The 13273-nt window shown below is 54.4% G+C and overlaps 1 protein-coding gene across 2 annotated transcripts in view; it reads right to left on the reverse strand.

Moving 5' to 3' along the window:
- The window catches only part of LOC144894000 (uncharacterized), a 110746-nt gene that overhangs the window by 9195 nt on the left and 88278 nt on the right, over positions 1–13273 (reverse strand). For both annotated transcript variants that reach the window (XM_078785431.1, XM_078785430.1), the window contains exon 8: positions 13148–13243. In XM_078785431.1, coding sequence (XP_078641557.1) covers positions 13148–13243 — 96 coding nt within the window. The remainder of the gene's footprint in view (positions 1–13147; positions 13244–13273) is intronic.

The raw sequence follows: 13273 nt of genomic DNA on the forward strand, positions 1-13273 counted from the left end.
CTCAGTCTCGCCTTTCCCGGGCATGTCCGGACTTGCCTTTCCCGGGCTCGCCCAGACCGCCCGGAGACGCTCGGTCTCGCCTTTCCCGGGCATGTCCGGACTTGCCTTTCCCGGGCTCGCCCAGACCGCCCGGAGACGCTCAGTCTCGCCTTTCCCAGGCATGTCCAGACTTGCCTTTCCCGGGCTCGCCCGGGCCGCCCGGGCATGCCCACTCTCGCCGCGTTTGATTGTGTGACGGACACGAAAGCCCACTGGCGTGGTGACATCATTCCGCGCACCAAGTGGGCGGCGGCCACGCCCGAGGGGTAGGCGTGGCCTCAGGATATACACCGGGCGCGCAGTCCGGAGCGCGCCAGTGCTACAGTGACCTCCTGTGAATAAAGACTCTTTTGTTTAACCACGTTGTCCGCTTCCTCCTTGGTAGCAAGTAAGCGCGCGTAGCACCGCGCTTTAATTGGTGACCCCGACGTGATGCGTCGGAGCCTGAACTGGGCTTCGGCCTGCGGACCCCCGGCACCGCCTAGCACCGCCGGCACGCCGCCCCCCGGTCCGGCACCCATCCCGGGTACAGCCGGGGGCATCCCAGCTGGCATCCCTGCACCCTGGACGCCGCCGGTCGCCAGAGGGCGCTTCGGCCGGGTCATCCGTTTGCCCCGCAAACTGGCCCTCCAGGTGCGCGGGAATTCTGGGGGGGCGCGTGTGGCGGACACGAAAGCCCACTGGCGTGGTGACATCATTCAGCGCACCAAGTGGGCGGCGGGCACGCCCTAGGGGTAGGCGTGGCCTCAGGATATACACCGGGCGCGCAGCCCGGAGCGCGCCAGTGCTACAGTGACCTCCTGTGAATAAAGACTCTTTTGTTTAACCGTGTTGTCCGCTTCCTCCTTGGTAGCAGGTAAGCGTGCGTAGCACCGCGCTTTAATTGCATATATATATTGCTGCCCGATAAACGGGCTTTTGAGAGTACCCGAGTTTGGTTTTGCTGAATAAAGAAACTCGGATGAATTCCCGTCTTTTGTCGCGTCAAGCCTTTTAACTCGCGTAGGAGCACAGCTCCTTCATTGGTGACCCCCGACATGGACACGGCAGTTGCCCTTAAACTGCCTACCTTCTGGGAGGCTCACGCGGCGGTTTGGTTCGCCCAGGCGGACTCCCAGTTTGCCCTGCGAGGCATTACCGCCGACGACACCTGCTTCCACCAGGGTCCGCCACCGCGGCCCGCGCCCTGGGCCTCCTCCAGCACCCGCCAGCCGCTGACAAGTATGGCGCGATCAAGACGCTCCTCCTCGACGCATTCGCCCTCTCACCAGCAGAACGCGCACGACGCCTGCCCGACCTGCCCGAGCTCGGCGACACGCGCCCGTCCGAGCGAATGGACTACATGCTCTCGCTGCTCAGTGACCACTCCCCGGATTTTCTTTTCCGAGAGCTGTTCCTCCGCCAGCTGCCTAGCCAGGTACGCCTCGCCCTGGCAGGCACGCAGCTCACGGATCCCCGCGCCCTCGCCAGGGAAGCCGACAAGATCTCCTCGGCAGGCCAGCACATCAGGGCGGCCACCTGGAGCCCACCGCCATCCGAGGCGATGCCCATGGCGCCCGAGCGCCCGGTGCGGTTGGAGGCCGAACTGCCGGTGCAACTGGCGGCCGTCACGCCGCGCCGACCGCTCCCAACACGACGGCCCGGGCCGCCACCTGAGCAGGCGTGGTGTTATTACCACGCCAGGTTCGGACACAAGGCTTGGACATGCCGACCCCCGTGCACTTTCGGCAAGTCGGGAAACGGCCGGGCCGGCGTTCATTACCAGCCATGAGCGCCGGCCACTCGGGCAACTTGCTTTTTATCAAGGACAAAGCGTCCGGGCGGCGCTTCCTTTGTGACATCGGCGCCCAACTGAGCGTCATACCCACCTCCGAGCAGGACAGGCAGACCGCCGTTTGCGGCCCCTCCTTGGTCGCTGCCAACGGATCGGCCATCCGCACCTTCAGCCCGCGCAACGTCACCCTCTGCTTCGGCAACCAGCGCTTTAACTGGACCTTTGTGACGGCGAGCGTGCCCTTGACTTTGCTGGGCGCCGACTTCCTCTGCGCACATGGGCTGCTGGTCGACGTCAAATGGCGTCGCCTTGTCAACGCCGAGACTTTCAGCTCCCTGGCATGCACGATGAGCAGCTCCGCGCCGAACGAACTAGCATGCACCCTCCCGGCGGCAAACGAGTTTGCTCGCCTGCTCGCAGAGTTCCCGGCCCTCACGCGGCCGACGTTTTCGGCCGTCGCAGTGAGACATGGTATCGAGCACCACATACCAACTACGGGCCCGCCGGTCTACACCAGAGCCCGCCGCCTCGACCCGGCCAAGCTCGCCGTGGCAAAAGCCGAGTTCGACGCGTTGGAGCACCTCGGCATCGTGCGGCGCTCCGATAGCGCGTGGGCCTCGCCACTACACATCGTGCCGAAGCCGGGGGGCGGCTGGCACCCATGTGGCGACTACCGCCGCCTCAACGACGTTACCATCCCCAACAGGTATCCGTTCCCGCACATCCAGGACTTTTCCGCCCGTTTGGCGGGGCGGGTCATTTTCTCGAAAGTTGACCTAATACGGGGATACCACCAGTTACCTGTCAGGCCGGCCGACGTCCCAAAAACGGCCGTCATCACGCCGTTCGGCCTGTTCAAATTCTTGAGAATGCCGTTTGGCCTCAAGAACGCGGCCCAGGCATTCCAACGCTTGATGGACGGCGTGCTGCGCGACCTACCGTTCCTCTTCATCTACCTGGACGACATCCTCGTCGACAGCACGTCCCGGGCCGAGCACCTCCTCCACCTCCGAACACTGTTCGAGCGCCTCAGCGAGCACGGCTTAATCGTCAACCCGGCCAAATGCCACTTCGGCACGACGGCCGTTGACTTTTTGGGCCACCACATCACCAGAAATGGGGCCGTGCTGCTGCCAACCAAGGTCGAGGCCATCACCGAGTTCCCGTGTCCCTGCTCCATCAAGGCCCTGCAGGAGTTCCTCGGCATGGTGAATTTCTACCACCGTTTCGTGCCCCGCGCTGCTCAGCTCATGCGGCCCCTTTACGAAGCCCTCCGGGGAAAGCCAGCCAAGCATGACGTCGTCTGGTCCGCAGCCATGGACGCGGCATTCACAGGCGCATAGCTGGCCCTCGCCGACGCAACGCTGCTGGCTCACCCGGTGCTCGACGCTCCAATCGCCCTCACTACGGACGCGTCCGACTACGCGGTGGGCGCCGTACATGAACAATGGGTGAACGGGGTTTGGCAGCCACTCGCCTTTTTTAGCCGGCAACTCCGGCCAAACGAGATAAAATATAGCACATTTGACCGCGAGCTCCTCGGTCTATACCTGGCCGTTCGCCATTTCCGCCACCTCCTGGAGGGCCGCCCGTTCACGGCTTTCGTCGACCACAAGCCGTTGGTTTACGCGATGGCCAAAGTCACGGAGCCGTGGTCGGCCCGCCAGCAGCGCCACCTCTCCGCCGTGTCGGAATTTACCACGGACATCCGACACGTCGCCGGAAAAGACAACGCCGTGGCCGACTGTCTTTCTCGGGCCAGTGCGAACGCCGTCCACCTCGGCGTGGACTTCCCGCTTATGGTGGCCGACCAGACCACCGACACCATGGTGCAAGCCCTCCGGGCGGCGGACACGGGCCTCTGCCTGGCCGACGTCCCCTTCGCGGACACTGTCCTGCTCTGCGACGTCTCCCAAGGCCAGCCTCGCCCCGTTGTGCCCGTTACCTGGCAGTGCCGCGTTTTCGCCTCCCTCCATGGCCTTTCCCACCCGGGCCGGAAAGCTTCCCAGAAGCTGGTGTCGGCGCGTTTCGTCTGGCACGGACTTCGACGGGACGTCCGCGATTGGGCCAACGCCTGCACGGCCTGCCAGCGGGCCAAGGTCCACCGCCACACACAGGCCCCGCTGGCACCTTTCACCGTGCCCGAACGGCGTTTCGACCACGTCAACGTGGACCTGGTGGGCCCCCTTCCCCCATCACGAGGTTTCACACACCTGGTCACCATGGTGGACAGGACCACCAGGTGGCCGGAGGCCGTTCCCCTCGTTTCCACCACCACCGCCGACGTGGCGCAGGCTTTCATCGCCACCTGGGTCGCCCGCTTCGGCGCACCGGCGGACATCTCTTCGGACCGTGGTCCGCAGTTCACCTCCGAGCTGTGGGGCACGGTCGCCCGCAACCTGGGGGTCAAGCTCCACCGTACCACGGCCTCCCACCCCCAAGCCAATGGGTTGTGCGAGCGTTTTCACCGCTCTATGAAGGCCGCGCTCATGGCCGGCCTTCAGGACGACGGTTGGGCCGACCGGCTGCCGTGGGTCCTTTTGGGCCTCCGCACGGCCCCCAAGGAGGACCTCCAGGCGTCCACCGCCGAGCTCGCCTACGGCAAGCCGCTACGCGTCCCGGGCGAGTTCGTGCCCGACGCTACCAGTCCCTGGTCCGCGGCTCGCCAGCGCTCGGACCTCCAGGAGGCCGCCCGACGGTTTGCCCCCATGCCAACGTCCCGCCACAGTGGCCCCCAGTCCTACGTCCCCCCAGCGCTTCGCACAGCGGAGTACGTTTTTGTGCGTCATGACGCACACCGGGGGCCACTCCGGCCGCCGTACAACGGACCCTTCCGGGTCCTGCGACGAGACGACAAGTCTTTCGTCATCGACGTCGGCGGCAGGTCGGACCGGATTTCGGTGGACCGCCTCAAGCCGGCGCACGTGGACGTCGACCAACCACCACGGTTGGCCCTTCTTCCGCGGTGAGGCCGCCCCCCGTCCACGGTTCCCCCCGCTCGACCACCCACCACCACACCGGACCCCACGACCCTCCAGGGGTCGCTTCAGCCGTGTCATCAGGACCCCCCTTAAATTGACCCTGCCAGTGCAAGTCGATTCTGGGGGGGGCGCGTGTAGCGGTTGCCGCTGAACATACACAATCGCCTTACACCTGCCGAGGACACAACCATGGAGCGATCGCTGTGCCGGGCTTGCCCAGACCGCCCGGAGACGCTCAGTCTCGCCTTTCCCGGGCATGTCCGGACTTCCCTTTCCCGGGCTCGCCCAGACCGCCCGGAGACGCTCAGTCTCGCCTTTCCCGGGCTCGCCCGGGCCACCCGGGCACGCCCACTCTCGCCGCGTTTGATTGCATATATATATTGCTGCCCGATAAACGGGCTTTTGAGAGTACCCGAGTTTAGTTTTGCTGAATAAAGAAACTCGGATGAATTCCCGTCCTTTGTCGCGTCAATCCTTTTAACTCGCGAAGGAGCACAGCTCCTTCAGTATGATCATGTATGATCATGTATGATAAACATAGTATGATAATGTATGATAAACATAATATGATCATATGATCATAATATGATCATATATTGTAAATCTCAACTCAAAAAAAAAGAAAAAAAAAAAGTTCCTTCTCTGTTCTCATTCGTTTATTCATTCTTATTCGTTCGTTCGTTCTTCGACCACGTGTTTCTCCCCCATTTCCCCAGATAGTTTTCACTCATTAACCTTCAATGTTTACACTTTCCCCTCAAGTTATGTATTCCGTCATATTTTATAACACCTTTTTCTTCTTCTTCTTTAAAAGGCTGCTTTCGACTTGCTCACCAAATCAATTCATCCCAAAAAAAATATCCATCTCCTATAGTGTCTTTGTTCTACATTCCCTAAACTCTCCTGCACTCCATCCTCCATCCAGCGTCCTTAAACGTATTTTTAACTCGAAGGTCACAAGAAACTCATTTTGCAATAAATGTTCGTTTCCCATAAATCGTACACTTTCAAAAATCCAATCTCACCCCTCCCCTCCAAATCTTCCCCATAACCCCTCCCCTCCAAATCTTCCCCATCACCCCTCCCCTCCAAATCTTCCCCATCACCCATCCCTTTCAAATCTCCCCCCTTGCCCCCTCCCTCCTAAACTACCCCCTCACCCCTCCCCGCCAAGACGCCCCCTCGCCCCTCCCCTCCTAGAATCCTGCCTCACCCCTCCCCTCCAAATCTCCCCCATATCCCATCCCTTTCAAATCCCTCCCCTTGTCCCTTCCCTCCCAAACTCCCCCCTCACCCCTCCCCTTCAAATCTCCCCACCCTCATTGCTTCTCAATTTCCCCCCGCTCACTCCCCCTCCTCAAAGCGTCCTCCCCGCTTCTTCCCCCTTCAAACTCTCACCTCCATCTCCCCCAACCTTCTGCCTCGCTCTTCCCCCTCCTCAAATAACACCTCATTGTGGCTCACCCAATCACCATCAAACCTTTTGTCCGCCCCATCCTTCCCTTTCTCCGAGCTATTCTGAAATCTCTAACACACCTTCAACAGCTCTCCCTAACTCTTCCACCTCTTCCACATCTTACCCTACCCCTCCTCCCCCCTGTTCTGTATCTGATGCTCCCCCTTCCTCTTCATTAACGGTATGGACCTCAAACATCCGGGGCCTTCGTTCAAACTTAACCGATCTCTCCATACAGGTTGCTTCTGTCAAACCAGACGTGATCTGCTTAACAGAAACTTTCCTCCTTTATGATGTCTCTGATTCCATAGTATCTCTCCCGGGCTACTCCCTCCTCCGGTATGATAGACCTGAGCCTCGTCCTGGAGGCGGGGTTGCTATCTTTATCAAAAACTCTCTTCCTCACTCGCCCTGCACTGCACTCTCTCCACCTCACCCCCAGGAATACCTCTGGCTACGGCTTCCCCTTCGCTCCCACCTCTTGTTCATATGTGTGTTGTACCGTCCACCAAACAGTGATGACTCCATCTACATCTCGCTGTCTGATGATATGGACCAACTTCTATCTACTCATCCCAACTCTCTCTTCCTCATATGTGGTGATTTCAACTGTCATCATGCTAGTTGGCTGGGTGTGGGTACCTCTCTCACCAGCCATGGCTCCTCAGCAAAGGACTTCTGCGACTCACTGGGACTGACACAATCTGTCAATTTCCCGACCCGGATCTCAGTCAACGGAACATCTTCTCTTCTGGACTTGGTTATGACTAACTTCCCTGAAAATGTCTGCTGCTCTTCTTCTGCTCCGATCGGAACATCTGATCATGTCCTTGTTAAAGTGGACATCTCTCTGACCATCCTCAGGGAGCCTGCTCAGCGTCGACGAGTCTGGCATTTCACTCAGGCCAACTGGCACGGTCTTCAAGCAGCCATCAATCATCTGGACTGGTCTCCCATCTCTACCACCTCTGACATCAACTCATCCTGGGAATTCTTCCAAAGTAAATTGCTCTCTCTCATGCACAGATTTATCCCATCTCGTCTTCAGTTGTCATACCCTTCCTCCCGTCCATGGTACACGGAATCTTGTGGTGAGGCTGTTGCCCAGAAACAACTTGCCTTCGTCTCCTGGAAAGCAAATCCAACGGAAGGAAATCTCATTTCCTTTCACAAAGCCCGAAACAAGTGTGTGTCCACCCTCAGGAGAGCCAGGAAACAATATCTCTCCGTTCTCAAGACCGAACTCTCTTATCTGTCTCCCTCTTCCAAATCCTGGTGGCGTTTGGTCAAATCCGTTTCTGGTGTTTGTTCCCCCTCCATCCCCTCCCTTACCTCAAACGGCTACACAGCTGACTCCGCACGTGAAAAAGCTGAATGCCTCAACTCTGTGTTTGCCTCTAAATCTTGTGTCCCAAACCCATCCCTCTCTGTACCCACCATACCCAGTCGTACCCTGCTGCTCCTGGACTCCGTGTCCTTTCCTCCTGACAAGGTGGAAAAGTTTCTGTCAACCCTCGACTCTGATTCTGCAACTGGACCCGACGGCATCAGCCCACGGGTCCTAAAATCCTGCTCTGCTGCTCTATCTCACCCTCTCTCTGTTCTCTTCACCCTCTCTTTTGCTCAAGGTCAACTGCCATCTGCTTGGAAATCAGCCAACATCACCGCTTTGCACAAAAAAGGTGCAAAAACAGATCCTAGCAACTACAGACCAATCAGCCTTCTCCCAATTATCAGCAAAGTCATGGAATCCATCATTGCTTCTGATATGAAATCTTTCCTCTTCTCCAATGGCTTGATCTCTGATCATCAATTTGGTTTCAGACCAGGTCACTCTACTCTGGACATGCTGCTTCTGCTGTCTCAACAATGGATGGAGGTCCTCAATGCCAAACAGGAAATTAGAGCTGTCTCCCTCGACATATCACGTGCCTTCGACACGGTCTGGCACCCCGCTCTGCTCACCAAACTCTCCTCCTTTGGTATCCATGGAAATCTCCACGCATGGCTGGCGGACTTCCTCTCTAGTCGTCGTCAACGTGTGGCCCTGAATGGGTTTCTCTCATCTCCTCTTCCTGTTCAGGCTGGAGTTCCCCAAGGCAGTGTTCTGGGCCCCGTGCTTTTTCTGGTCTTCATCAATGATCTCTCTGACTCTCTCGAAAATCCTCTCTATCTCTTTGCTGATGACTCCACTCTCTGCCGCTCCATTCCTCTTCCCTCAGATCGGCAGTCTGCTGCCTCCTCACTCTCTGAAGACCTGGACAAAATCACAGACTGGTCAAACAAGTGGAACATGTCTTTCAATCCTGACAAATCTCACACTCTTACTATGTCTCTCCGAAAAGATCGACTGGACAACCCTCCCATCTACTTTCTCAACAATCCTCTCCAAGAAGTTCTGTCGCTCAAGATTTTGGGTCTCACTATCTGCCATGATCTTTCTTGGGAAAACCACATTTCCAAGGTGGCCTCCAAAGCCAGTCGCCGACTGGGCATCCTCCGTCGTGCGAAGTCCTTCCTCGGCACACCTGAGCTCCTCACCACATACAAGGCTTTCATCCGCAGCTCAATGGAATACTGTTCTCCCCTATGGGCCGGTGCTCCTGCCTCACACCTAGCTCGGCTTCACGCTGTTGAAACCAAAGCTTTCAGAATTATTGGAATCTCCCGCGATGAAGCTATCTCTGAGGGCCTTTCACTCACTCACCGCAGGCAGGTAGGTGGTCTTTCTGTCTTCTACCGACTCCTCTCCGGCCTTGCACCCCCAGCTCTCTCTGTGCTCTGTCCCCCAAATATTCCTACAGGTCGCACAAGATCTGCCAGCAACCCTCTGATGGTTAAACTGCCGAAATCTCGGCTCTCCGCTCACCTTCACTCTTTCATTCCTCTTTTCTCCCGCCTCTGGAACAAACTCCCTCACTCCCTTCAATCCCACTCCTCCCTCCAGGTCTTTAAAACAGCTGTTCACCACCATCTCTTATCTTCCCCCATCCAAAACCTTGATCTTTTCTACCCCCGCTAATTCACCCCAGATCCACCTTGTTTGAAATTCCAACTTCTTTCCTGGAAGTCCTGGCAGTGTCCATATGTTTTATACCTCTCCCACTGCCCCCTTCCCACGCCCCCCCCCCCCCCCCCCAAAGCCCTCGCCCTCTCTCAGATCTCTCGATGTCTCCATGTCTCTCGGTCCCTGCTCTCAAATGTTGTGTTTGTGTCCTTCCCCCTCTCTCCCCATCTTGTCTACCGCTCCCTATGTTATATGTTTTATGTGTCGGTTTGTCTTTCTGTGTGATTAATGTTCGCTCTTTCACGAGCCTCGATATTGTATACAAAAAAAAAAAAAAAAAAAAAAAAAAAAAAAAAATGTGACAAACATAGTATTGTAGCGGTTACCGCTGGATGCACACAATCGCCTTGCACCGGCCGGAACACGGCCAGACGCGCCTCTCCCGGGCATGCCCGGACTCACTGTTCCCGGGCACGCCCGAACCTCCCGGGCACGCCCGGTCTCGTCTTTCCCGGGCATGCCCGCTCTCGCCTTTCCAGGGCTCGCCCAGAGCGTCCGGGCATGCCCGCTATCGCCTTTTCAGGGCTCGCCCAGAGCGTCCGGGCATGCCCGCTATCGCCTTTTCAGGGCTCGCCCAGAGCGTCCGGGCATGCCCGCTATCGCCTTTCCAGGGCTCGTCCAGAGCGCCCGGGCACGCCCAGCCTCGACTTGCCAGGCCGCAGCCAAACACGCCCGGGCAGGTCCAGACTCGCCTTTCCAAGGCTCGCCCTTGACACCCGGGCATGCCCGGTATAGCTTTTGCCGGGCAAACTTCCCGACATAAATGTGTATATATATTGCTGCCCGATAAACGGGCTTGTCAGAATACCTGAGCTGTTTTGTTTCAATAAAGCAACTCGGACGAATTCCGTCTTTGGTCGCGTCAATTCTTTCGACTCGCGTTGGAGCGCAGTTCCTTCAGTATGATCATGTATGATCATGTATGATAAACATAGTATGATCATGTATGATAAACATTGTATGATAATGTATGATAAACATAGTATGATCATGTATGATAAACATAGTATTGAAGGAGCTGCGATCCAACGCGAGTCGAAAGAATTGACGCGACCAAAGACGGAATTCGTCCGAGTTGCTTTATTGAAACAAAACAGCTCAGGTATTCTCACAAGCCCGTTTATCGGGCAGCAATATATATACACATTTATGTCGGGAAGTTTGCCCGGCAAAAGCTATACCGGGCATGCCTGGGTGTCAAGGGCGAGCCTTGGAAAGGCGAGTCTGGACCTGCCCGGGCGTGTTTGGCTGCGGCCTGGCAAGTCGAGGCTGGGCGTGCCCGGGCGCTCTGGACGAGCACTGGAAAGGCGAGAGTGGGCATGCCCGGACGCTCTGGGCGAGCCCTGAAAAGGCGATAGCGGGCATGCCCGGACGCTCTGGGCGAGCCCTGAAAAGGCGATAGCGGGCATGCCCGGACGCTCTGGGCGAGCCCTGGAAAGGCGATAGCGGGCATGCCCGGGAAAGACGAGACCGGGCGTGCCCGGGAGGTTCGGGCGTGCCCGGGAACAGTGAGTCCGGGCATGCCCGGGAGAGGCGCGTCTGGCCGTGTTCTGGCCGGTGCAAGGCGATTGTGTGCATCCAGCGGTAACCGCTACAGTATGATAATGTATGATAAACATAGTATGATCATGCATGATAAACAGTATGATAGTGGATTACTGCTGGCTGTGTAGTATGAAATAGTTTCATAAGAACAACTTTTAACGTTTTGTATCCACCCCTACCATTAGAAAATAGAAGACGAAGATTGAAAACAACTTTGATTGAATAACTATGGAAATACAATATATGCGACAATACCACCGTTTAGAGGCCAGACAATGAGCAATTGAAATAAAATACAAGTACACATACATTCAAAGTACACCGCTCCCATGCCAAATAATTAAATATCCTATAGCGCGGCATTGCCGGGGCGCCTCTGGCGCCCGGCAATACCGCAGTGCAGCTCATAGAGGCTGCATTGGGAGTGAGAGGTGTACACTAATTGATTGATTAATTGTATAATTAAAATCAATAAAAGATTATCACAAACTATTTTCTTAATCAATTGGCTAATACCATAACAAAACCACTCGTGCTTCATCTGAAGATGTATATTTTAGAAATTTAATCAAATAAGTCATTAATAAAAAATCAAATAATTAATTGATTAATCAATAAGTAATTCATCGATTAATCAATAAATAATGAATCGATAAAATGATTAATCAATTAATCAAAAATATCCTTGATAGCCACATCACCTGGTCACTCATGTCCAAATATTAGCTTCTGAGCTCAAAAGGTGCCTGAGATATTGGCCAAATGAGAAAGAAGATAAATAAATGATTAATAATGAAAATAAATAAATAATAATCATAAAAAAACCAAATTATTAATCAATTCGGTCAGAGAACACATAAACCACCACAATTTCATCAGAATCTGTAACTTAAAAAAAAAAATTTTTTTGTCATTAATCAAATAATTAAATAATTAATCGATTAATTGATTAATTGATTAATTAATAAATCAAAAATAGCCTTTGCAGCCAAATCACCTGGTCATTGGCATGTCCAAATATCAGCTTCCTAACTCAAAAGGTGCCTGAGTTAATGGTCAGAAGGGAAAGGAAATTTAATTAATTAAATAAGTACTTAATTAATCGCTAATAATTAAATAACATCAATTAATTGATTAATCAAAAAACAAAAAATACCGTTTTTGACAAAGGACCTGCTCACTATTGTGCCGAAATTTCAGCTTCCCAGCTCAAAGGATGGCTGAGATATCGCCTGGACAAACAAACAAACAAGAAAACAAACAAACAAACAACCAGAGTGAAAACTGAGTACTCTCTTTCAGCGTGCGTCACTGCCGAGCCCCCTTCGGTGCCCAGCAATGACGATTTGCAATGCCTGGAGATGGCATAGGAAAGGAGCGGTGTACAATACTTAATCATGAAGATGGATATACTCGTATTAACGTACAAGAAAACATGGATGCAAAAAATGTAATATGGCGTGTGTGGCATCCTCACCCTAACAATGTAATAGGGCCTATGTGGCATCCTCACCCGAACAATGTAATATGGCCTGTGTGGCATCCTCACCCGAACAATGTAATATGGCCTGTGTGGCATCCTCACCCTAACAATGTAATATGGCCTGTGTGGCATCCTCACCCTAGCAATGTAATATGGCCTGTGTGGCATCTTCACCCTCACAATGTAATATGGCCTGTGTGGCATCCTTGCCCTAACAATGTAATATGGCATGTGCGGCATCCTCGCCCGAACAATGTAATATGGCCTGTGTGGCATCCTCACCCTAACAATGTAATATGGCCTGTGTGGCATCCTCACCCTAACACTTAACTCTTAAGAATCCAACAAAGACGTATAATGTGGCCATTCAGACCATCTTGGTCGTGTTTGCACCCAACTCTCGATGTAAATATCACCTAACTCTTGATATCGATGTAAATATCTACCCAAAGTATTTAAATATGACAATATGTTTAATAGGGCGACCGGATTCAAATTAGGGGCAAAGTATTAATTTACAAGTGGTTAGGGTTAGGGTTTGGGATAGTTGTTAGACGAATATTCAGGCCCCTTCCCTTTCCGCCATCTGTTCTAATTTACTCCACAACAACAAGGAATCTCAGACACAATCTTGAGCCGCATGTGTTCTTTGTACTCCATGGTGGCTCTTTCCACTCAAAGGGTTTCTTCAGCACTAAAGGGCAGCGCCCTCAGCGTTGACGGACGATATAGATGTACAAACACGGCACCATTCACAATTCTTGTCGTGCTGTGTTTGATCAGCGTGTTCTGGAGTTCTCACCCGTAGTTCATACATGTTGCCCAGCGATGGACTCTCGCTCTTCTCAGGCGCTTCCAACCTCACCAGTTCGTGGGCGGCCACACGTTTGCTTAGACCCTGCGACCAACACGGCCCCATGTACCAATT

This window comes from Myxine glutinosa, chromosome 10 (assembly GCF_964187855.1).
Source record: "Myxine glutinosa chromosome 10, kmMyxGlut1.1, whole genome shotgun sequence".
NCBI classification, from domain to species: Eukaryota; Metazoa; Chordata; class Myxini; order Myxiniformes; family Myxinidae; genus Myxine; species Myxine glutinosa.